Source organism: Eleutherodactylus coqui, chromosome 5 (genome assembly GCF_035609145.1).
Source record: "Eleutherodactylus coqui strain aEleCoq1 chromosome 5, aEleCoq1.hap1, whole genome shotgun sequence".
NCBI lineage: Eukaryota > Metazoa > Chordata > Amphibia > Anura > Eleutherodactylidae > Eleutherodactylus > Eleutherodactylus coqui.
In genome coordinates, this window is record NC_089841.1 from 234,660,875 (window position 1) to 234,687,918 (window position 27,044).

At 43.1% G+C, this 27,044-nt stretch overlaps 1 protein-coding gene across 3 annotated transcripts in view; it reads right to left on the bottom strand.

Moving 5' to 3' along the window:
- Positions 1-27,044, bottom strand: part of ADAMTSL1 (ADAMTS like 1) — a 669,103-nt gene that overhangs the window by 115,703 nt on the left and 526,356 nt on the right. For all 3 annotated transcript variants that reach the window (XM_066604352.1, XM_066604351.1, XM_066604354.1), the window contains 6 exons: positions 24,666-24,740; positions 21,954-22,111; positions 12,727-12,838; positions 11,462-11,600; positions 4,181-4,231; positions 27-231 (listed from right to left, as the gene is read on the bottom strand). In XM_066604352.1, coding sequence (XP_066460449.1) covers positions 27-231; positions 4,181-4,231; positions 11,462-11,600; positions 12,727-12,838; positions 21,954-22,111; positions 24,666-24,740 — 740 coding nt within the window. The remainder of the gene's footprint in view (positions 1-26; positions 232-4,180; positions 4,232-11,461; positions 11,601-12,726; positions 12,839-21,953; positions 22,112-24,665; positions 24,741-27,044) is intronic.

Consider the following 27,044-nt stretch of genomic DNA (forward strand, 5'->3'; position numbering starts at 1 on the left):
AATACTATTTAGTATAAAACACTTACCGGTGACCATTCTTGTGCCAACCATTTTGGACAATCAAAAATATTGCATGGTTGAACTATAGGCATCTTTGGAGTGTACATACATTTCCATTCTTCCACGGAGCTAATCTGCCCCTGCATGTCTTCTTCCACACAAGAGACTGTTCGGCTTTGAATCCCTCCACCACAAGATGAAGAACAAGCAGTCCAAGGAGTACTTTCCCATCTAAGTAAGGAACATAAAAGGTCTACCTATGTTAGTACTTCTCTCCAAAAAATGTTAGTTGCTACATTTAATGGAATACTGTTTTTCAACTATTTTATGCTATAAAACTACTCTTCGTAATCCCTTAGGCTGCCAATTTTGAACAGGGTCAACTGACAATCTAATATGGTTGGTAGTGTTGGGCTTTAGCAGGCCAGCAGCACTCCTTGTCACCCGCTGTGCAAGGAACTACAGCACAGCTTAATCTGAATGAACTGAACCATGGTGAACTCCATGAACAGCCGGTGAACGGAAAAGCTGTGATGCTGTAGCCGCTTGAATCTCAGGGTAGGTGAGGAATATGACAGTTGGGTTCCCACCAGTTGGACTCCAGGTGAAATGCCATCACTCTCTGTGATGGGAATGACCCTTTAAATTTACAAATGACTCCCCAGCACTAAAGTACAACCTCCTATGATGGATTTCACTACTAAACATTTGGCGGCCTATTTCAAAGAGAAAATTGACAACATCCAGCAGGAAATAACTTCCCAGTCCGTGACTAGCTTCGATTCCCTTCTCTCATGCACCTCCTCTAGTTCACTCTCAGCAATTGACCCAACAATAGAAGAAGTCTTCAGGCTTCTCTTTTCTTCTTTCCTACTACCTGCATTAGTGACCCTATTCCATTGCACTCCTTTAAGACGCTCTCCCTGGCTGTCATTGGCCAGGCTTATCTTCTTGTGAAGCCGTTGCACTGATACCTCCACCCTGAGCCAGTCACAGCACTGATGCCTCCACCTTGTGCCAGTCACAGCACCGATGCCCCCACCCTGTACCAGTCACTACACCGGCTGCCCGTCAAATACAGAATATAATTTAAACACATCACTCTCATCCATAAGGCTCTACACAATGCTGCAGCGCCTTATATCTCCTCCCTAATCTCGGTCTACCACCCTACCTGTGCTCTCCGCTCCACTAACGACCTTAAATTCCTCTCTAATCCAGACCTACCACTCCCACCTCCAAGATTTTTCTGTAAACTCTTGCGAACCGGGTCCTCACCCCTACAGTTCAAGATTCCTATCAGTTTAAGGGCTTATTCACACGAGCGTATATCGGCCTCTGTTTTCACGACCGGCCGATATATGCTACCATGTAATGCACGGGCTCGGCATATATGCCTTTCCTTCCCCTCGCCAGCTCACCTCCTCTCTTCTTCCTTCCGGCTGTTTGCAATGGGAAGGGGCAGGATGGGGGTGGAGCTAAGCTCCCACCCTCTCCCCACCCATTGCCTGCAGCTAGAAATGGGAGGGGTCGTGATGGGGTGGAGCTTAGTCCCGTGCCCGGCCCTCCCATTGCAAGGGATGGAGAGGAGAAGAGAAGGGGGAGGGAATTTAGCAGTGTGACTGTCACGCTCCTAGACTCCCTCCCACCTCCCTTCTCCAGCCACTGTCATTGGCTCCCATAGGAGTGTATGGCAGCTGCTGTAGTCAGGCCAGGAAGATATTTCCAGGACTATCCTTCCTGCCCGGCGTAAAAGCGTCTGTCTGGGCACTTTTACGTCACAGGAATACGCCTGTGTGATCTGATGCATTGGAATCCAATGCATCAGATGGTAGCGTATATACACTCGTGTGAATAAGCCCTAATACTGTATGTCATGACCTAATTCTGTGTATGTTGCCCCGTTATCGGAAGCACAGCAGAACATGTTGGTGCCATACAAAAAAAGATTACAGCTACTATTATTTTATTTTTTTCCACATTCAAGTATTACTCATAGTGCCAGGACTTCCCATAGAGAATGAAGTATATATGGCAAATTCAACACTTATAGAATCTGGAAAAGCCATAGAAACAGTGTTACAAATGTCCATCTGCTTACTTCATCTACACATTTTTTTAATATCACAAATCTGCATTTGTTTAGATGGGGAAGAAAAGACTTCTAGTTCATGGCAATACATCAAAGTTAGTTGGGACTAGTCTGCCTACTAGATGCAACACGTACTGCAGCGGATCTGTGCGACCGTAGCTTATATAGTGTGCTATAGAAAGTAAGCAAAAAGTAAAAAGGGAAAGTGACACGCGCTCAGAAAGTAGCTGCTACTGTATATTTGCTGTAGACGTTATTATACAAGGAACAATAGCGCGCATCCGGTTTCCAAGGGAGACGGTCGGGGACTCACTTTCGATCATTAAGGCAGCCCTGACTTTAGACCTGTAAAATGAGACTTAAAACTAATATTTTTACACTCATGAGGAGCCAGGCTGGAAGCTGAGGTCATTAAAAAATGATTTCAGAAGCAGAAGCCATGTAGGAATCATATTACTTTAACAACTAGTCCTCACTTTTACTATGAAACGACTTCTATTTAACTCTTTTGTGATACATTGCCCCATGAAATAACACACCATGCCTCTAACAGCAGATCAAAACAGATAAAACCTGGCAGCCGTATAATTAGCTTTTTACTAATTAAATGAAATGTAATGAGCCACAGAAGAGAGAGATAAAAGTGAAAGCCTCTCTAAGGCCTCCTTCACACGGGCTATAAAATCACGCAGAAGTTAGCTCCGTGAAATAGTCACAGCTGGCGCTGCAAAAAATTATCTGAACGGCTGATCTTCTGCTGCACTGGTTGTGAGGGTCAGGGCCAGGACTGACCAAAAAGATGCCCTGCTGAAGAGAGAGAGAGATGGAGGAATCCCCAGGGGAACCCCCTTCTTCTCTCTCTCTCCTGTGTAGAGAAGCCTTGCCGTGGATATGAAGGGGGTGCCCCCAGGGCTTCTCTTTATCGCCAGGGAGTCACTTTATCTCAGCGTTATGATGGGGTTCCCCTGCAGGGGAGAATAAGGGATTCCCTGCTGCTGGGGATTTCCTTATTCTCCCCTGCAGGGGAACACGGCATCACGCTGCTGGGGAATTAATCTCCCTTTGCCGACTCCCTCGCATAGTCTCCCATTTGAGACTATGGAGGCTTCTGCGATTTCCTGCCAAAAGATCGGTCAAAACCTATTTTTTCACGCAGCAGGGAATTTCAGTCGCTGAATTCCACCGCTAATTTCATATCTTTTTTGTTGCGATTTTTTGACGCATGAGTGAAAGAGGCCTTAAAGTGCTTTTATACAGAGCGATAATTAATGTTTCAAAAATCATTCTGAGCGAAAGTGAATAATACTATTCTGTCTAAACGCGCGCCAATGACTAAACGACTAACGATAATCAATCGCTTTTCGGTCATTTAGACATAAAAACAATTGTTGGTCCGTTCACTTATCGTTCGGTTTAAACGGTGCTCATTCAGTTGTTCCCATTCACTTATACAGCGAATGTGAAAGACTGATTCTAAATGATTTCTCGCTCGAACGCGCCAACGATGTATCTGCCTGACTAAACAGGCTGCATGAGAGTGGACAAGATAAGTCATGTAGATGGCACACACCATATAAGTTAACGAATATGCTATCAAGCTTTTCTGTCTGATAACTACTGTACTTGGAGGGAAAAAAGGCATTGGAACTTTCTTTACAATTATCCACATAAAATAACTCAGCTACCCAAATCTAGGGCTTTTATTTGGCCGATAGATTTGGTCTATTCCTGAACCCAACATTAGCCGGCCTTTGACATATGTGCCATAGTATTTACTAGTAATGGCCCTTTAACCCTTTCCAATCCAATTTGTATCCTGGTTTTCCTAGGGGGCTTACTCTTTTTCTGCCGTTCTACAATGTTGCTATATGCTGGCTAAAGCCAGTACTGCATGAGGTGACACATTGGATAGGCTCCGACAGCAGAGAGGCTGGCAATATACAGTAAGAGAACCCCGACGGATGTCTTCCAACATCGGAGCTGTACAGCCTTAAATCATAATGTCTTCAGAGGTCAGACAGTGGATTGGAAAGGGTTAACACAGGATTATAAGCGTTCAGAATTATTCATACATCTTAGCAACCTTACCTGGGAAGAGGATGATAGAGATCATACGGCATAATTTGCTTGTAACCATCACTGCAAGTACAAAAATAAAAACACTCATCAACATGCGTATAAAGAAACAGAACGCCATTTATTTATAGTGTTGTACCTTATCACTTTTTGGATACTTTTAAGGCTATTGGGCTGTGCTTACACATGAGCAAGGAGCTTCCCTCAGGCTTTATGTTGGAAAATATGTAATTTTTAAATATATGTTTTTACCAAAAAAGTGATTGACACCGTTAAAGTCATTGGGCGTGTCTTAATGTCAGTTTATACACTGAATGATCACTGCATTAGGAACAGCTGGCATGTGACATCTTGTGATCAGTAACGTGGTATCACATGATGCCCATGTCACAATCTGTTCTCAGATAATGTACACAGCAGAAGGCAACAGTTGGTAGTCATGGGCAAACCTGGTAACTTTGAGTGACTTTGACTATGGGCAGATTGTTGGTGCCCAGAGGTGTGGTGCCAGCATTTCTGAAATATTTGCACTTGTATCAATACAATACCAAGACTGGTTGAACCATGGACTGACATCTGACAAAAGATCATATAGTGGCAGGCCACATATGTTGGATCCTAGAGGCGAGCGTTGGGTGGCATGTCTGGTATCTAAGCAATGATTTGCCACAGCAGACCAACTGACCCAGCAGTACAACAGCAGGGACATTAGATATATTTCCACAATGACCATGAAGTGTACCTTGCGCTGACTAGGGTTCAATAGCTAAAGACTCACAAGGCTTCCCTGATGACTCCATGTCATCACCAACAACGCCTCGCATGGATCCAGGGAGGATGTCAATGAACCTTGGACCCATAGTAGAAGGTTGACTGTCTGGAGTGGCAAGATCTATTTTCTGCTGAACCATACGGTTGGCTGGGTCTCCATGTGGCGTAAACAGCATGAAGTCGCATCCCAAGGGTACACAGTTGGGGCTCAACAGGCTGGTGATGGTGGTGGTATGTTCTGGGGGTCATTTTTCTGGCATGGATGATCATCAAACCACTAACATTGACTGGTGAATGCTACCGGGACCTCTTAACTAACCATCTTCACCCAAGTCTTCAGGATGTCTTCCCCAACCATAGTGCCATCTTTTAACAGAACAACTCTCTGTGTCATCAAGCTCAGCCCACTAAGTAGTGGTTAACGGACCATGGCGATGAATTCTCCATACTGACTTGGCCCCCACACTCACAGGACTGTAACCCTATTGATCATACTTGTGATGTGAAATCTGCTCCCACTTATCTGCAAAATGTGCATCATTGACGGAACTCCTGCAGCGAGCATGGGTCGAATTGAGTATGAAGGATGTCCACCACCTTGTAGAACTGAGTAGGAGTTCCTAATCCAGTGATAGTTCAGTATAAATGGAAGCCATGATGCTAGTGTGAACAGAGCCTGGACAAGGATCTACTAATAAAATAGATACATTGTTGCCAACACACGTGAAATAACAGCTCAAGCCCTATCAATGTAATCTGCTTTTGTGGTAGCAAGGGGTACAGTACAGCACTCATTATACTAGAAACCTAATCAAGTGAATTGCTTGAGCGAAAGTGGTGACAGGTTAAGAGGAAAAGACTGCTGGCAACATCCTGTTAAATCTGCCAACTTTTGGGTGAACTGAAACAACCTCCGAGACTCAGTCAGAAAGTTTAGTAATACTTCTTCTGACTTTAGTCATCACATAAGAACCAGACCCTGATAAAACCCACCATATAGACCCCTCTTTCTGTAAAAATGTCTTCTATTGGGCTGAAAGAACAACATTGGAGCCCTGCAGTTAGTTTGATCTGCAACAATAAGAGAGACATCAAATCGCTAGAGACCTCGAGGCACTATCAATGCAGATAGCAATAGACCTTTTCCAGCCAGGAAACCGTTTGAGAGTTCTGGCATTTGGAAAACTGATTTCTAACCTGAAGGGAGGCAGAATGACTGACAACAGAGGAGATTGTGCAGTCCGATAACGCCTGATAATGTGCAGATGCCGAACACAGACTGCGCCTGAGAGACAGGATTCGGCCAACCTTGAGACCACATATACACAGTTGATATGTTGAGTATTTGGATACACTATACAGCTACGCTACGATTCAGTGGAATATGTAATTTATGGATAAATTACACACAAGCTATGCTGGAACACTGAATCACTTTCCATCTATACTGCTTCTTAATTGGTGCTAGAGGAAATGGCTTGCATTGTTTCCTATGGAATGATAGCGGCCAGTAAGTCTGCTCACAGCACAGATTCATTCGCTTCATTACAGATATGCTCATGAAAATGTATGCTTTTACCTCTTCTTTTCTTCTAAAATGAGGGGGAATGCCGCCCGTCTAAGACTTGGAAGTGACCAAGATAGCAGTGCCAGTTAAAGTTGGCGAAATTTGGGTACTTGAGGGTTATCGGTCACAACTTCTTAAAGTAATTTCCCAAATGTTTCACCAATACATATGCGTAAAAGTCTATTTCTTAAACTCTTTCTAGTTCTCCAAAACATAAATATTTATAATTATTCTAGATTTTAAAAAATGGTGACAGATAACCCACAAGTACCAAAAATCATATATTAAAAAAGTGGTGAGAGATAACCCCCACATACCGAAATGTGTAATAAGTAAATCCTGTTATTTGTAAAGCGCCAACGTATTACGCAGCGCTTTCAGGTAATTTATTTATTACTAGAGATGAGCGAACCTACTCGTTTCGAGTAATTACTCGATCGAGCGCCGCGATTTTCGAGTACTTCCGTACTCGGGTGAAAAGATTCGGGGGGCGCTGGGGGGCGGGGGGAGGCGTAGCGGAGCGGGGGTAGCAGCGGGGAACAGGGGGGAGCCCTCTCTCTCTCCCTCTCCCCCCTGCAACCCCCCACGCACCCACGGCGCCCCCGAATCTTTTCGCCCGAGTACGGAAGTACTCGAAAATCGCGGTGCTCGGGCGAAAAAGGGGCGTGGCCGAGTAGGTTCGCTCATCTCTATTTATTACCCCTCACCTCATTTTACTGACCTCAGAGGGATGAGTCAGCGGGGATTGAACTTGCAACCTTCAGGTTGTGAGTGAGAGCTTAGAACTGCATTTCTGCTGTCTTAACACTCTGCACCACATGAGGCTCTGCCACAATGGTAACCAATGATATCAGATGTGTACCATGCAGCTTTAGGCCACAGTACAAAATTTGCAATCTATGACGTGCCATTTATAATACTAGTCTTTCAGTCCCTAGGACCCTGGTGTGACTGCTACCTCGCTATGGCTATGCCTCTGAATGTTTCTATGATTCAAAAATAAGACCAAGGCAAAATCTATGTGAAGATTGTATATGGTATTGTGTACAATCTGGTGTATATTTTCGCCCCCAAGCCAAAAGCTACATATACAGATGTATCAGAGTTTATCGTGACTTTTACTGCTTTAGGATAGTTTTCTGTGTCAGACTTTATTTAGATATCAATTGCTTTGCAATGAATTCTGTTGCATTAAGATAAGAGAAGAATAGCTTTTTAATGGCTTAAGATGATATAACCTTGTTATCGGGATCAAGTTAAACTTTGCTGCATCTGTAGGTCAATTGGCTTCCTATAAAACTATCCTGTTTGTGAAAGGGAAGCGAGAGTGTGAGCAACAGTTGGCGCAAGTAGCAACGTAAGTGACTTATTTCTATGTACAGTAATACAAAAAATATCAACCCTATTTAAGCAATAGGAAATACATAAAAAATATAATAGACTAATAGAGATGAGCGAGCACTGTCCTTAGCGAGTATCTCCCCGCTCGGAAGAAACGGTTCGGCTGCCGGCGCGGGTGACAGGTGAGTTGCGGCCATGAGCAGGGGGGAGATCTCCCCTCCGTTCCTCCCCGCCGCTCCCCGCCCGCCGCCGGCAGCCAAATCTTTGCTCCTGAGCGGGCAGGTACTTGCTAAGGGCAATACTCGATCGAGTAATTGCCCTTAGCGAGTATGCTTGCTCATCTCTATAGACTAACAATCTTTTTCTCCTTTTTACATTGTCTTAAAAGAACTGCCTTATATCTGGTTACTGTACTCTAACTAAGTACACCCATCTATAAATTTGTATAACTCGACCGATTACAGAAGAGGTCATTTACTTTCTATACAAAGAAGTAGCATTACGCACCTCTGACTTTTCACTAGGTAATAAAATGACCATAAATAGAGGATCACTAATCCCCTTCTCCTGGGATACTTCTTATATCTTTTTTTTTCATTTTTTTTTTAGTTTTAGAACTTTGTTTTAGGCAAAGTTTAAGCTGACGATTTTAATAAAGTCCATGTGTAGCCACAACTCCCTGCTGGGACTGCTTGGATATAGTCCACATGCATACTCTATGGCAAGAGTAAAACACCCTGTATGTGGCTTCTCGGGATCATGGTATTAACATTTTTGGCCTTGCACCGCCATTACACCTAATGCTCTTTTGTTTCTGGTTGTTTTTCCAGGCTTGCATTCTTATTGCATTAAGGTAAGGTCTCTTCGGGCACAAACATGCACTGCCAATAATAACCCATCTACCACCAGATTAAGATTTGCAAGACTGATTAGTTCATGAAAACCATTCTTCCTATTTTATCTTGAACTGAACTACCAGACAAATATGCTTGGAGTCAATACGTAAGAATTACCCATTCAGCATTTGTGGTTGGGAAGTATGATCAGCGATCAAACCTGCATTACTGGATATATTGACAGTAGGGATGAGAGAGCATACTCGCTAAGGGCAGTTGCTTGATCGAGCATTGTCCTTAGCGAGTACCTGCCGGCTCGGGAGCAAAGATTCGGCTGCCGGCGGCGGGCAGGGAGAGCGGGGAGGAACGGAGGGGAGATCTCTCTCTCCCTCTCTCCCCCCCATTCCCCCCTGCTCATGGCCGCAACTCACCTGTCACCCGCGCCGGCATCCGAACCTTTTCTTCCGAGCGGGGAGATACTCGCTAAGGACAATGCTCGCTCATCTTTAATTGACAGTAATAGAATTCTTCTCATCAATTGTCCCTGTGATCAGAAATCCTTTACTATGTGAATGAAATGACCCATAGACATGATATATTTCATAGCAGCCATGATATATTTCATAGCAGACATGATATATTTCACAACAGGCCACATTATAAAAAAGAAGAAAAACACAGCAGAAGACAGATCTAATAGGCTACAAGCGCTGATTGTTCTCCGTTTGCTCCTGAAAAGTTAAAGAGTTAACAACTTGTCCAAATATCACTGTGTACAAATTTCACTAGAGTGAAAAAGTGAAAGGTTAGCCTCATTCAACCTTAGCAGCTATTCATTATCATGACAGCCTGGCTTGTCTGTAGGTGAGGAAAGGGGAGATTGGGTGGGTATTCTTTGCAGCCTGTTTCAACAAGCGCTAAAAGGTAATAGTTTTCAAAAATACAAAAATAAAAGAAAAAGAAAAAAAAAGGCCATCAATCCCTTGAGTGCCAAACCAGCCCCTACCTCTGCATGGGTTATGCTCTGCTGTATTGTTTTTCTAATAGCTTGTGGAAATCGGAGACAAAAAGCAAACAAAAGTCTGCTAGTGGAGTAACAAGTGGCCGTACCTTAGTGGGTTCTTTTCCCTGCATTTTTACATCAATGGGTATGAAAGTTAATTTTGAAAGGATGCCAGTGATTCAAAAAATATACCCCCTAGGTGTTTATTGTAGACCCCAACGCCCATGATATCCTCTGCAATTTACGATTATTTTTTTGACTGTGTTTTTTCTGCATGCACAATTTGGGTAAAATTGAATTTTCTCCTTTGAACACTATTTTGCAGATAATATCTACATAAAATGTTACGTTATGTACTGTATCTTATGCAGATTGTGTGTTACAGCCTGTATTATATATTAAGGTTCCATTTACAAATCTGCTGGTTGTCACCAAAAATATACAACAATCATGTTGAGAGGCACATTCCTAACAACTCAGCTGAGCTCCCCCCATTACTCCCTTCACTGGCTACCCATGATCCAGAGAACACAATACAAGACATTATCAATGGCATCCAGGTTGTCCACAATCTGCCCCCTCTATACATCTCTGATCTAAAAGCCTAATACCCCCAGATAAGTAATCTCTGGTCCCCACAACACCTACTCCGCTGCTCTCCCCTAGTTTGCTCCTCACATAATTGTCCCCATCTTCTCCTGTAGATAATCTATACTCTGGAACTCAGTAGCCCAACACATCTTCACCACCTTCGAAATCTTCAAAAATAACCTGAAAACGCACCTCTTTAGAAAAGCCCTGCTGCCACCATAACATGAGCACCTTCTACCTTCACCTTTTTCTCTTTCCCTCTCGCTTGTAGAGTGTAAGCCCTATGGGTAGGGTCCTCTCTCCTTATGTAAATCTTATTCGTAGAGTATTATCTTATTCTGCAGCGCTTTCAGGTAATTTATTTATTTATTAGCCCCCACCAAGCTGGGTGCTCATTTTACCGACCTCAGAAAGATGGAAGGCTGAGTCAACCTTGAGCCGGCTACCTGAACCACGCGGGGATTGAACTTGCGACCTTCAGGTCATGAGCAAGGTCTGTATTTAAACTATAAAATAATGCCCAAAGATGAACATGCCCTTTAAATAATATACAACAGTGCGGAGATGTCCATCATTCGAGTCACGACTCAAAGTTTCAGTGATGACAGATCATAATGCTACAGAATATGCTCCATAATAAAGTGAAATTCTAGAATATTTGGTGACTACCACTTTGGTGCAAGTATTTGAAAAAGGTCATTTCTCATTTCCACCTGATAATGCCCCACAAATCAAAGTAAGGTCTGTGAAAGATAGTCTGCTGAGCCTGAAGTGGAAAAATGTGACAAGCTTGCAGAGAGCCTTGACCTTAAACCTCTTTATAATGAGTTGGAATGGATACTGCGAGTCAGACCTCATCGCCCAACATCAAAGCCAGAGCTGACACAATTCTATATAGAGTAGAAAAAGGGGTAAAACTTCACATTAATGTAGGTTTTTCAACTGTTAACTGTTTTGGTGCTTTTGATCATGTTTGTACAGATGTCCAGTATTCCACGGTAGTCTCTCAACATTTTCTTGTACGTATTGGAGTCAAGTCTGTGGTCAAGAACTCAAGTAGGCTCTAGCCTTGCAATGTTTGCAAAATATAAGATCACTAATGATTTACAAGGTATACAAATAAGCCCACATACATATATAAATATACTATTTGCCTGAAAAAATATAAAAAAATAGTAGCCAACCTTGCTAAGCATGGGTCCATGTTACACTCCTGGAGCCTGGGTTTGGGCTTCACATTTTCGGGATAGTAATGGCAATACTGGTCCGCCACTACTCGCCCACTTCTCATATCATAACATTCAGCCGATGTCAGCTGGTAACCTGCCAATAAAGCAGTTGCATTAACAACACAATTTCCATTAAAGGGAATCTTTCAGCTTGTTTTACACCAGGAACACAGTAATGATTGAAAGATACTGATTCCAGATATGCCATTTTTGGATTGCGATTCACCAACATTTTCAGCAAATATCCCATAATGTGTGCCAGTGCTTTATGCTAATAAATCTTGTTATTTGTTTAGTGCCAACTTATTCCGCAGCACTTTCAAATAATTTATTTATTACCACCTCCCCCCCCCCCCAAGCTGGGTACTCATTTTACCAACTTCGGAAGGATGGAAGGCTGAATCAACCTTGAGCCGGCTACCTGAACCTTGCGGGGATTGAACTCGCAACCTTCAGGTCATGAGCAAGAGCTTAGGACTGCATTTCTGTTGCCTTAACACTCTGCACCAGGTTCTAATGTTGTGCAATTCTCTGCTCGGCTTCATAAATATTCATAAAATTGTTCTGTTGTCCCACCCAATGTCACTATGCTCATGCTTCTAACAATCATGGGACGAGCAGGGATGAACTTTGACAATTAGCAATGTTCAGTAATATCATTTAGGACTCCTAGGTGCTTCAATGCAAGGACCAATTTCAGGATTACAGCGGGAAATAGCCAGTGAGGAGCCAAAGAACATTTTAAACTGAACCCTTTCCAATCCAATTTGTATCCTGGTTTTCCTAGGGGTCTTACTCTTTTTCCTGCCGTTATACAACGGCGCTATATGCTGGCTAAAGCCAGTACTGCATGAGGTGACACGTTGGATAGGCTCCGACAGCAGAGAGGCTGGCAATATACAGTAAGAGAACCCCGACGGATGTCTTCCAACATCGGAGCTGTACAGCCTTAAATCATAATGTCTTCAGAGGACAGACAGTGGATTGGAAAGGGTTAATGAGAGATTCTCTTAAGAGCTCGTTTGGTCTTACTGAACTGGCGCTGCTATTCTTTTATGGCTAGGCTAGTTTTAAGTTAATAACTACATTAGTAAAGATAAAGGAAGCAGACATTAATGAAGCTGATATGTTGAATTATACATTCTATCTAAAAATTCTCTTGAAAACTTGGTCAACCACGCTGGTATATGCAGTTTTCATATAGGTTATACTTTAATTACCTCCTCCACAGGATGTCGAGCAAGGAAAGAAGTCCGTTTCTCTCCAGCGATGTATGATAGGCTGGTAGAAGATAAACTGCACAACACTATCAGCGGCACCAGTGTAACGAACCTGAAAAATAAGCCCCCAGATCAGTTAATATACAAGTAAGCCAAGTAATTAGGAGATTTTCTAATAATTTTTAAAAAAATATCCCCCATACTTTAATTTTGGGGGGTATATTTAGCACTCAGGTGACATGTCACGTGATGTCACTGGATTTTCTAGCCCCAATGGCCTTTCATATATAACTTGCATGGGCTTGCAATGAACAGGCCTAGGCTTGTATACAGAATGTCACTGATGAAGTTCCATCTTCTGGAGAGTCACGTCTAACCACCAGTCTATTCTTTCTATATAGCTTTTCACCCATCTTGGGGCAGGATATTGGCTGCAGTGGTCATGTGTCCGTTTACCCACATAGCCACTGCACCAATGAAAACAAAGGCTGGCAAGGAGAATAGAGTAGCATTACCGAAGCAGTGGGCAATGTGTGACATGAGCACTGAGTACTGGGGTTTTCACTTTCTACATTTTATATAATTTTCCCCCAAAGTTTATCCCCCTATTTAAGTTACTGAGCTGCAACCCAGCCTGCTCATTCGCCGCTGCTGGCATCCTGAGAAAAGCCTCTGTTGCGCAGATCAGAGAGAACATTCTGTTATACAGCTGCTTAACCCGGTCAGTAAGAGTTCTGCCATAAGAGTTTCGCTAACTCCCATACATTTTCCTTTTCTTTGACTACCTGGCAGTTTAGAGCCAAGTTTCTGTGTTGGGGGACTCGTGCCCCAATTTTTCTGGACTAGATTGCAGTATTTCCACATCAGCATTTATCTAAGGCGATTTTCCAACAAGTCGAGTTGAAAAACGTACAATAATGTCAAAATGTCCAACAAGATGGTTGGAGGTTGGCGTTTGATATGGTGTTTCAGGTTATTTACCAATATGTTAAGGAGTAGTTACATTCATACAGTCTTACAATTACAAACCACCCTTAGAAGGCAACCATAAAGTTGATATGTCCCTCGGTGAAAATGAGTTTGACACCCCTGCTGTACTGAAAAGACATGTAGCGTTCTAGGCGTTGTTCTATTTCAGTTTTTAACTACTGTGTTTCCCCAAAAATAAGACAGTGTCTTATATTAATTTTTGTTCAAAAAAGTTTAACTTTTTTACACGTATAGCTGCCTGGACACTATTTACATTGACTTTTTTAATTAACTGTTAGCAGGGCTTAATTTTGGAGTAGGGCTTATATTTCAAGCACCCTCAAAAAGCCTGAAAAATCATTTAGCATCCTCAAAAATTCTGGAAAATCATGCTATGTCTTATTTTCAGGGTATGTCTTATTTTCAGGGAAACGGGGTAGTTTTACTAAAAGTTAGAAATGCAAACTTAACCATCTGTCGGCAAAGATATTCACACTTCCCCCTTGGTATTTTGCCTGTATACTGGTTCTGGAAAGGATTTAGGAAAACTCATTTTCACTATTGGATGCGAGCTAAATATCTGTTCTGCTTTTCGTTCCAAGCTCAGCATTTGTATACATTGAAGACATACTATACAGCTCCGAACTGTCCCAGGTTCATCCAAACTTTGTATATACTGTAATGTATATATCGGTGATACCGTATGAGCGGCACAGGCTTCACTTTCTAATGATTTAAAGATTTATGCTGTATAATTTAATTCCTAGAGGTGGAAGCTGGTTGAGAAATGATTGACAGGCTCCTGAAAAAGAAGGGCGAGCATACATTATATCCGCAAAGTCCAAAGCATGCGAAGAATGTGTATGAAGAACATCTGGCAAATATAAGGCTGACCTCTTATTACATAGAATAACAAGAGCGGCCGGGGAACAAGCTGGTATCTTAATGTGCAAGCAGAGCTACTCACTTATGATAGCTTATCGTTCGCTCATTAGGTGCTCATTTGTCACACTCATTATAAACTCGTTGGGCATGTAGCAAGAAGCTTGTAGCCTAATTTAAGATCTGCTTCTCACTTTCACAGTGATAAAGCTCCTGCGCCGCCGGAGGAGTCGTTCAAGAATTCTGGAGTGAAAGGGATCAAGATAAAAGATTTAGGATCAACAAATTGAATAGATCTCCTCTTGGTAATCCCTGTTCTGTTTACTGTCAATCACTGTTCTAAGAACCTTTCAATACAGCAACTGTGGGATATTAACCCCTCAAAGACCAGAGTGTTTCGGTCCTAAAGCCCCAGACACTTTTTAGCAGTTTTACCTATGTGGTGGTTTTATGGCCCTATCTTTTTTTTCCCTGTCATGTATAGGGCTATTTATTATTACCTTAATCCCCCTCTCCCGATTTTTTATTTTGTGAAAGGTAATGTGTACAAAAAGTTAAAAAGGTTTTTTTTTTAATTTATAATTGTTTTATTTTTAAAATTATTATATTTATGTTAAAATAAAGTATGGAAATGGATTAATAATTTTTTTATGGATATTGTGATATAATTTGCATAAACTCGGATTACAGGGCGCATATGACGATGGTTGGCGTCGGTGGTGGGTCGGTTTCTTTTTTTTATATGTATATCTTTTTATTTTATTCTGCAATTTTTTTTAAATTTATTTTTGCTACTTTTTTTTGTTAACATCTATGAACCCATGACGTCATTTAACACCTCTGGAGGCCATTCAAACTGTTTTTTTTATGTCACACTTTTGCTCTGTAACTTGAGCATCCATAAGAGACGCAGTTACAGGAGAAAACGTCCCCCTAGTGTGACAGTAGTCACTGTCACAGCTGGCCAGGGATCTGCTAATACCCTGCAACTCTGACATGCTAGGGGTCGCCAAAGATCACATGATCGCCGGGTCCCATACAGAAAACGGCAGTGCAGCTTCCTGCATTGTCTACATAGCGTTCACTGAGCGTTCTCCTCCGGGTCCTCGGCTGTGTCTGACAGCTGAGAAACAGACCTGCTCCTGCTAGATTGCAGGAGCTTTAATCCCGCGTTGTATTTTAACTACCAGCTAGGATTAAAGCCAAGGACCAAGCACCATATATTTAATATAATGGGTTAAACAAGATATTGTTACAACCTCCCAGAATGTTACTGTGGCATGTATTTATAGAAAGCAGTAGTAGGACCAACCCACGGACTAAAGATGTTAGCATAAACTATCCTCAAAAGTATAATAATAGATGGCAACTATTATAAAAAAGAGTGTCTGCAACTGCACCCTGGACGGCGACACTGTATCTAGGGTAGTAGACAGTGGGTTAAATATCATTATATGGCAGCTATCATGAATGTAGAACTAGAGATGGTAGTACCTACAAATAGTTAATAATAATAAGCCCAGTAGTGCATCTCTTTAATTAACTGGATGTTTCCTTCCGTGCCAGCTGTGAGAATTTATTTTTCTACCTCCTGCTGGCCAGGCACTTCCAGGTCATGCTGCCCAAAACAGGAACATTCCAATAGAATTTGCATAGAAAAATATTAAAGTGTTCTTGGAGGGAAATCTCACAATTCTTATTAATCATCTCCGATCACAGTAAGAGCTTGAAACAGCTGGCACAGCCACAAAATATGCTATCACTGCAGTAACTTTGCAGTAATTAGTAGTTAAGGGTTAAATATATCTACTTAAAGGGGTATTCCAGGACTTTTACTATTGATCCTCAGGATAGATCATCAATAGTTCATCAGCAGGGGTCAGCTACTTGAGATTTCTTGCCAATCATCTGGTTGTCAGTGCAGTAGGCCAGAAGTTGTCATCGGTGGTCACGGCCGGAAGTATAATAGATCGCTTCACTCCTGATCCCGCTCCATTCAGTAGATAAGTGCCAAGACAAATTGCTACAGTTCTGAAGGCCAAAGGAGGTCCAACATGCTACTAGATGGATGGCTCTAATAAATAGCAAGTCTGTGCTAGGCTAAAGGACCTTTCCTGAATCACAGGCATGTCATCGACCTGCAGCAAGGGATGGGATAGCGGGCATCAGCTGCCTAACTTGAACCTGGCATTGAACATCTAGCTGATGCCCACTATCCCCTCAGTGTGCTGAGGGAGGTCCTTAAGATCCAGGAGCGGCGGTGCAACCAACAGCAGTGCAGGGGCGGAAAACATTGTAGCAGTGCAGAAAGCTTCTCCTCGGAATCCAACAGGTTCCTAGATTCCAAAAGTATGATAAACTGATTGATGTAATATGTCCTACTAACTACATGAAAAGGGTAAGAAAACCTGCAAAATGTGTTTAAACCTAACAAAGCAGTTTGCAACATAGTTTAATGATTAAGCCGTAGGATAGGTTTTAGCGGCTTACCATGTAAGTAAAGGTAATGATTACACATAGGTTCTTAGCAGCTCCCTTTGTATGTACAGGTAATCTATCTGCGGCCCCAAGATGTATTCCCATATTAGTTTTGGCCCCTACCTACTGCCGAGTTCTGCAGGTCTGGTGTACGGTATACATATACTAAGTTCTGACAACATTTATTGAGCTCTCTCCCTCCAAGAAGGTGCCCACGCAAAAAAGGTTGGATAGCCATTCTTCATAGGTTTCAGAACCACTTCATGGCACAGCTAATTCCTGGTGAGTCCAACATGAGCAGTGGGACTAGATAAGAAGAACGTAATTGTAATACGTTTTTTGTAGTTTGATAGAACATTACTTTGTTTAACTGATATTTAGTTAGTTGATGTTAGCAGGTAATGCAATCCTTAAGGGTGCCTGTCCATGGGCGTGATATCACGCCATCTGAAGCTTTCCATAGCATTGCTATGGAAAGCGCCGGCCCCCTGTCCACAAGCAGAGAATCATTGCAATTCTCCGATCGCGGCCGGCAATTCGCGGCTGCGAATTGCCCCAATTCTCCACGGTCAGCCTATCTATCAGATTAGGCTGACCTGCGGATAACCATCTGCGGCTCCTGCACCCGACCGGCGGAGATCTGCCGCGGGATACCGCAATGCCTGTGGACAAGGGGGCCTAAGGAATATCTTTCCTAAATAGGCAAAAGATGAACATAACAGAATAACTGCAACAATAAATAGGTCAAAAAGTGATAACAAGCATCATAAAATATCTACAAATTGTCAAATTTCCTATTCTTTTACGTTTAGCATATCCATCTCCGCATCTATCGTCATACATCTCTGAAGTAGTCTATGTGATTTGAAAGATCTGCCATCATGACTGTTTAAAGGGAATCTGTCAGCCACTTTTTGCCCTGTAAACTAAGCTTATGGGCTGAAAGTAGGTGACCCGTTGAGTCCGGGGATGTGTGTTTTATGCTTCCCTTCCCTTCCCCTCCTTTCTTATAGTGTCAACGTTCAAAGCTGCCGCTGTATTGCACTGAGCAGCGCACTAAGTAGTCCACCCATTGTAATGTTAGCATGCTGTTTAATGCATTCGGTAGTGACTTTCAGTGCTGTCACTGGGGAAACAATAGGGAAGGCACATATAAAACTTACATCCTTGGATTCCTACTTTCAGTCCATAAGCTTAGCTCATAGGGCTAAAAGTAGCTAACAGATGTCCTTTAATATTTCACATTATACTAAATATCAGGATTGACTCTGAGTGATGGAATTCCAGAGGAAACAATAAGCAATAAGGGCAGCAGTAGATAATACAGGAAGATGGACAGGGTCCTTTCTTCCCACATTAGTCACATCAAGGCCTCCCCCTTCACATAGTAATCACAGCAGGGCTTTCCCCCCTTCCCACAGTAGTTACAACAGGGTGTCTCCCAACTTTTCACAGTAGTTACAGAAGGGCTTCCCCCATTCTGCAGTAGGACCACTTCTATATACTGTAGGACCTAACCCTCCTCCAATAAACAACCTTCTTCATGCCCCTGCCATATGCCCTCCTATTGGCTGCTGCGTGTAGCTTTCTGCCCTGCATTAATATCTCTGCTAATTGCAGGTGAAGTACAAAATGAATAGCAGGGGCAGCTTGTTGACTACCACTGCTGTCAGTCCTTAAGCAGACGCATCCATAGGCATGTGGCTACCATGCCATGTACTGCAAATGGTAAATTCTACCTTGTCACCCAATAATGCACTAATGTCATGATTTTTCCATCATCAGTGAGTCTGCTCACATTGGAAGCCTTGCTTCTGTAAAATTTGTATAAATATAGGCCCCCTGCACACGGACGGAAATTCCACAGCGAGATTTCCCGCTGAATTTCTGCCCGTGGAAGCTGCCATAGGATTGCGTTAGATCCTAGGCAGACGGCCGCGATTTGTCTACACGAAATCACAGACAGAAAACAAATCGCGGCATGCTCTATTTCTTAAATATTCTGATATAAGAGTAAGACTACTTTTAAGCGATGCGATCGTCGTTTGCACCAGCTGATAACGCCATCACCGGCTTGTTCACACTCGTGCAGCCTGTTTGGACAAGCAGACCATCGTTGACTCAACAAGAATCATTGCCTTCACAGCTGCGCTCGGAGTTCCACTTTACTGCTCTGAGCAGCGCCAGACGGACCTCATTGACTACATTGGGGTCCGCCTACTTTCTGCCCAACTTTTGAATGCATGCAGCGCTTTTTCTTCCGGTACTTTCAGCTGCATCTGTGATGGAACTTGCGGCCAAAGATTCCAACACAGATGTGAACCCACCCTTACATCTGTATTCTTACACTAAACACAGCTGTTTAGGTTAAGTGTGGAGTAGTTATCAGTAATTAATTTTTTAGGAGACAACTTATGTTATTACTAATGGTTTAGAGCCTAATGTATTTACATCTATTTTCCATTAAAAATAAGTAAAAACATAACTTTTTTTATTTCTTAAAACACTATACTTCCTTTGTCCACATTTCGCAGGAAGTGTTACGAATATGGAAGACTCTACGTTGAGTCTACAGTAAAATATGCTGTGGAGACCTCATTAACGAGGCGGCTCGACTTAACATTTCACAAATATCAAGAATTCTGGGCAGCTGGCAGTGGACCAAAAATGTTTTACACAAAATCATTTTTGGGTGGCTAAAATGAGTTACGTACAGAATGTTGGGAATTGGATTTAGAAATTGATCCACAACCATCAATTTGTAAAACCTGGATTATCCCCCCCACCACCACCAGAAAAAGTTTGAGGTAAGTTACATATTTCTGTAGGACGTTAACAGACAACGCTCATTATAATAACGAATCATATATGAAATAAAGGTCAGGGCAACAATAAATTACCCGTAAGTAGTTGTTTCATGTAGAACATGATTACGTCACAAAGCCACTTGTAATGGATTGCACACCAAGTGACTCCGGATCTCCTGACACTAAAGAAAAATCTTGGATTCGATGCAACACTTCCAGTTATGTGACTGAAGGCCTCTCAAGGTCTTTATGACCTTCTTAAAAAGCTTTCATTTTATTGTGATTCCCAAATGCTATATTTTTCTTGTGGTTCTAGAAGAAGGCATGTATTACTTCCAGCACTACGGCTCAGATTACCTCAAACTACCTAAATAATGTACCGAGTGGGAAAGAATGCTATTTCATCTGTCAGTAGAGCACAAATTAGTCGAAAGTTCAACAAGCCTACAGATGCCATGGCCGAAGAGCTAATTGATAAATGAATGCTACCATATTACATAGTCCTTATTATGCAAATCGTGTAATTTTCTTGTAACAAGTAAGTATCGGTCGCCGCTGATCTTTCAATGTTCATGGCAGGCAAAATACCCAAAGTATTTCCAAAGAGCCTTCATCGGCTAAGCTTTAACGAAACACTAAAATGATTATTCCCGGGCTACAATGTTACATAGGAAGCCATATATTTCAGGCTCAAACATGAAAAGTATCAGCTCAGCTAAGCTTTGCATTCAACACACAGCTTTATATTAAATGCCATATGCTGATCCTGAGAACACCATAGGAACATGTGACATTTATTTTGCCCTGTATTCAGAGTACTGTAACCACTTCCTGACTGCCCATTGACTATAAACATCCAGGCAGTCCTTATCTATCTGTTTAGGAATCTTTTAAAAGGTCCCTGCAGATAATCTGCTTTGAGTCCCGCCTGCCCCCATCCCATTATGCAGGAGCTCTGCCCCTGCAGAGAATTCCCTAAGGCCCCACCCCCACTGAGCAGGAACTCTGTCCCTAGAGAGAATCCCCTGAAGCCCCACCCCCACTGTGCAGGTACTCCCTGATCTCAGAGTCCAATGACAGCTCAGGTCATGGAGCTCTGCCTAGACACCAGTCAGCATGATCTCCAGGCATATGATCACTGTGATAGCTAGTCACAACCATCAGTGAGAAGACACTGCTGTGCCCTCTCCCTCCATCTCAGAACTTAGGCAGCTCATCTACCAGCTTCCTGCAATCAGCTCTATGACCCAACTTTCCCAAGAGAGCTGAAGTCACAGAGCTTTGCCCACAGACCCATCAGTATGGTCTCTAGGCATGTGACTGCACTGACAACAAGTCACAGCAATCCTAGCAAAGTTTATATGTAAATAAAAACTTTTATAATAGTTTACACAATCTCCCCCTCCTCACAGCCTGAACTAGTCCTGCATATTCATGAGCTGCAGCCTAACCACACCCACCCAGCCCTCCAGCCAATGATGGTCAGTCAGCTCTCTTTATGTATGGTAATAGGCAGACAGCAGTCAATCAGTGGCGGGAAAGCAGGACGGGAGTAGCTAGGCTGCAGCTCAAGAATATCCAGGACTACTTTAAGTAATCCTCTATGCATTTGCTGCTACTGATAAAAGGCAAGTTTCTCCAAAACTACTGTAGAGATCCACACAGCAGACATCACTGTTATCAGTGTGACAGGCATTACATTATGGTGCCCCCAGAGAGGGGTGCAAAACAATGGTGCAGAGTCTCTTTACGGCCGGGTTACGTTACACCATTATTATACTCCAAAACCCGATGCACCATATTCATAAATCTGGCGCATTTGGTGGATTAGTTAACAATATCCCGTTTTCTAGAGATAATACAAAAGTGTCTACTGAGGCCCAAAAAGTGACAAAAACACCTATAAATGTGGCTCCCTACATAAGACTTGTGCATTTTGATTAGTAAATCTCCCCCATTGTGTTTTCTGTTTCTGACCACGATCTATACTCAGCAGACACGACTGATTCCTGGTTACCCGTCATTATAAAGAAAGATGAGGAAACATCCAACACTGTCAAGAATCCTTTATACTTGCTATTTCTAGCTTACCTTTACAGAAAAGTCTGCAGACAGAGGACCTGCCATCCGAAGGATTTCTTTGTCGGGGAACCTTTGAAAGTCCACAGTAGTGTTGTCCACCAGTAACGACCCCGTGCCGCTCAGGCTGTTCTCACCTTTCACACCTTGCAGGGTCTTCGTTTCCAAGTCTGTAGTCATTGGAGAGAATAAGGATAGATCGTATTGAATGAAGTCACACTAAGAAAATCCAAGACTTCGGCCTGAAATTCATGTGCTTTTTTTGTGAAAAGGCCAACACTACCCCCATGTTAATGTCTCTATGTACCCAGCTGGATGCCTTGATAAAAATATGTCCTATAACGGCATGTAGAAGATGTAAAACAGACATCCAAAGCATGGTCCTTCTCTATGATATTGTCGGAAACATATTGCGATGACTTTATATTGAATTTCCACCTATTTTATATGGAGCGAATACCACCAAGACCGCGTGATTCTTCCATAGAGTTTCACCTGAACTCAGGACCAGCTTTAGCGGCCCACTAGATGATGGATGCAGTATGATGGCGCACTCAGTGCTTTCCATCCAGCTATCTGACGGAATCAAGCGATTACAAGGTGCTAATCCCTCCCAAATGTAGTAGTCCGGAATGCCAAAAGTGAATGAATGCATTAATCTAACAGCTGCCATTAGCAGATATATTAGACTTATTGGAGTAAAGCAAAAGCTGCATTCCTCCTCCTTCCCATCTACAATATTTCACTTTATGGCTTCCTTTACACTAGCGTCCTAACGTGGCTAATTTAGCCGCTCAATAAAATGACAGCTATCTGAAGCATTGGTATCCAATGTATTCGGTCCGACCAAAAAATATAGCATCTAAGCGCGTTAATTCAGCGACCAAAATTCCCGCTGCTGAAAAATAAAGGCCTTGCCCTATCTTTGGACTGAATAACGCAGGAGGCTCCATAGACTCCTATGGGAGGCTAGGGGAGCCGTCAGAAAAAGGGAGGGGGAGGGAGTTTAGCAGCTAGTTGAGGCAATTAACAGTGATTAATAGTACTTCTGCCGAGCAAGGGATTTTGGGCTGCGGTGCAATTTCCCTGTAAGATGTCGCAGCCAGCTGTGTGAATGGACGGAAAAGTCGTGAATAGCTGCGACTTGGTCACGGCTATTCGTTCATGTGATATTCGGCAGAGATGGTTGCGATTTTATTGCGCGGCTAACTTAACCATATATCGTCTGTGTGAGAGAGGCCTATGACTGCATTCTAAAGACCCTTTTACACGGGCCAAGAATCTCATGATTCTCGTTTGTCCAAACGGACGAGCTGGTGATGTCATCATGAGCTCAGAGCCCAGAGAGCTCGTTTAGACTGCGCGATTCTTGTTGCGAATTGCGCAGTTCTCGTTCCTACGTGAAACAGTGAACAATCAATGTTTAAACTCCCCAACAAGTAAACGAGTCGGCGCTGATTTTTATGCCGACTAAAACTGAACGACAAGCGAGAACCTCCGAATTCTCGCCCATAGTCCAGTCATTGGCTGCGCTTAAACTGAACGAGTATCGCTCGGTTTCGCTCATTTGGACAATTTTCTGAGCGCTAATCATTCCATCTAAACGGGGCATTGCTGAATGCTTTTTTATCTTTTTTCTGCATACTTTAAAAAGCAAACACAGAAATCATTTACCAAAAAATGTTTTCACCTCCCAGCGGTCTAACGAAGCCCAGAGCTAACACCCATACGGCATAAAACCCTCCTAGGCCCGGGGTTTCCTGTTTCTACAAGCCATTTCCTTCCTACTTGAATTCTGGTAGCGGAGGTAACACTAGGCACCAACTGTTGTTATAAAACCCCACTAAATACTCGGCATTTCATCATTTTTTAAGAATTGCTCACAGTTTAATAAATATGTACTCTGTCTTTAAGGACAGCCTCACAAGAGCATAATTTAATAGCGCATTTTGCGCACAATGTAGGCGAGCATAATACGCGATGAATGGAGTCAATGAAAGTCCATAGATTTTCATTGATCCATTCACACTGCGTAAAATACGCCTGTAAAAAAGAATGCAGCAAGTTCTGTTCTACCGCGTATTACAAGTGATAGAGCCCTATTGTTCCGTATAAGTGCAGAACAAACTCTGTACATACGCAATTACATTGTATATGTGTGGCGTTTATCCGCAACGTCGCTAAGTAATAGAGCGGAAATTTTTTTTTAAAAAAGAGAAACAATTCAGACCGCACATGACAGCGTGGGTGAGATACGTTGTCATGTGAAGTGAAAAGTCGCTGCCATATGTGGCGATACGCACAGCGGTAAAACACTGCAATATACACGCAGCACTCTACAGCACACTTGTGTGAGCCCGGCCCTAGACTCAACAACTGGTTGTCTATAAGACAGATGTGTGCCAGTTAGAGATGAGCGAGCGTACTCACTAAGGCAAACTACTCGAGTGAGTAGTGCCTTACGCGAGTACCTGCCCGCTCAACTCTTAAGATTCGGGTGCCGGCGGGGGAGAGCGGTGAGTTGCAGGAGTAAGCAGGGAGGTCCTCCCCGCTCTCCCCCGCCGCTCCCCGCCCCCCGCTTAGTGAGCTATTTGCTAGTTTATTGGTCCATTATGGAGAAACTCTTTCTCCCCCATTATAACTTGATCAGTATAACCATAACTATTAGGTGCGAGGAGATACAATACTTAAAATGTCAATATCCTCCACATTTAGTATACTTACACAAGTGATCGGGGCCCTTAAGAACCAGCCGGATGTGACGGCTCCCGTAGGGTATTACAACCACCGTGTCATCCACTGAAAGACAAATACAAATTAAAAGGAAATCCAGAAATCAATAAAATCTAAATTTGTGTTTCTAAAGACAATGTAAAATAGCGGCCCATTCTAATGAGTCACGTTATATTGTCCCATAAAAACATTACAGGCATGTAAAAAGTGGGAAGGAGAGTTGTCAGGTTAGTCTTATGGAGACGTTCTTAAAGGTTCTACATACAGCATGTTTAGTGCCATCCCGCATACATGCCATCTATCCCGAAATCTCCAACCTGTCCTTTAGGGGATGCGAAAACATTGGCTCTACACATTTGGTAGTAATGCCCCATAGTGCAGGCCTTTTGGAAAAAGGTCACCCACTTTATTTCCTTTGTCACTTGACACTTGTACTCTAAGGCCGCCTGCAGACGGCCAGGTCGGATCCGGCAGCGAGAATTCTCGCCGCGGGACTCGACCCTAACGCGCCTGCAGAGAGCAGCGCGCACTCACCCGCGCCCCGCAGCTCCGGATCTTTAATGTGCTGGCTGCCGACGCATGCGCAGACAGGAGCCGGCGGCAGGTGAGTGACATTTGTGTGGGGGCTCTGCGAACCCCGCACAGAAATAAAACATGCTGCAATTTGTTCGCCGCGTGAGATTTCCGCGGACAAACCGCAGCCGTTTGCCTAGGATTGCCTTTGCTAACGCAATCCTATGGCAGCTTCAAAGGGCGGAAATTCCGCTGGAAATCCCTTCGCAGAATTTCCGCCCGTCTGCAGGCGGCCTAACCCCTTCAAAATACAATAAGTGGTGTAGAGCCCAAAGATATTAGAGGCCACCCCCTCCCTCAGCACAAAAAAATACACTGACCAATTGAACCTAAAGTGTGACAACAAAGAGAAAAATAAATACCATATATACTCGAGTATAAGCCTAGTTTTTCAGCACATTCTTTTGTGCTGAAAAAGCCCCCCTCGGCTTATACTCGAGTCAGGGAAGGGTTAAAAAAAACAAAAAAACCCGCACTTTATACTCACCTCCCAGCCGGCGTCTGTTCCCAGCGGTGGTGTGGCAAGCTGCTTGAATTCTCCCCGCTGTCATTCCCCAGCGTCCTCTCTGCTCGGCTTGGTCATCCTCAGCCGTCAACACTGTGAATGGATCGAGCACCAGCCAGTCACAGCCGGCGCTCAATCATTCACAGGCAATCAATGAATGACATTCACTGACTGGTTGTGAATGATCGAAGCCGTGATTGGCTGGCGCTCGATCCAATCACAGCACTTACTTACATAGAGCTGATGTTGGGGAATTTGAAAGTCGAGCAGGGAGATGACAGCGGGGAGAATTCCAAAGCAGCTTGCTGCACGCAAGCCGCTTACTTACACAGCGCTTGCAGAGATGACAGAGCTGAGCAGAGAGGACAGCGGGGATAATTCAAGCAGCTTGTCGCACAGACACAGACGCTGGCTGGGAGGGGAGTATGGAGGGTTTTTTTACCCAGTATATACTTGAGTATAGCTAGGCTTATACTGGAGTCAATAAGTTTTTCCAGTTTTTGGTGGTAAAGCTTGTTGACTTGGCTTGTACTCGGGTCGGCTAATACTCGAGTATATACGGTAAATATAATAAAAAACAAAAATACCATTCCCCTAAAGTGCCTATATTGTATCCCCCTGTTCCCCCCCCCCCCACCCCCTCCTCCTCCTCCTGTAATATGTTGGTTTTGGATTTGTATATGTTCATTATTGTTCTTTAGAGTTAATCGATTTTATCGATGCTAAGTACCAAGTCTTTCTCCCTCTCGCAGGGGTCTATGCGGCAGGAATGTTGCCAAAGTTTCAAATTACTTTCAATAAACACTATTGAAACATAAAAAGTGGGACGGAGGGTCTTCTTTACCCCCTAGTGCTGTACAATCCACTACTGAATGCCAGTTTACACTGTTCTTCCAGATTTAGAATGCTGAAGAGATTGAGCTCAGTAACACCGAATGCTTAGGCAACTTTCTAATATGTTTGTTTTTCAACTTGTCATTTATAAGATCTCGGCTTGCTATCAATGAATTGAAACATTCCTTCTCATATGCAAAAGCTGAAAGCATGTCCAACTGCCAGATGCACAGCTCAATACAAGACAGAGCTCCGATACATTTACCCGATTCCATACGTACGCATTTGTGCATGCAAAATTTGCGCACACAGTATGCAGGGAATCGAATCCATTGATTTCACTGGGTTAGTTCCCATCACGTATTTACCTGCGCATTTTGGTCGCAAAAAAAAAACAACACAGCATGCTCTATTTTCCTACCCACCAAACTTCCCCACAGAAGTCAATGGGAATATCC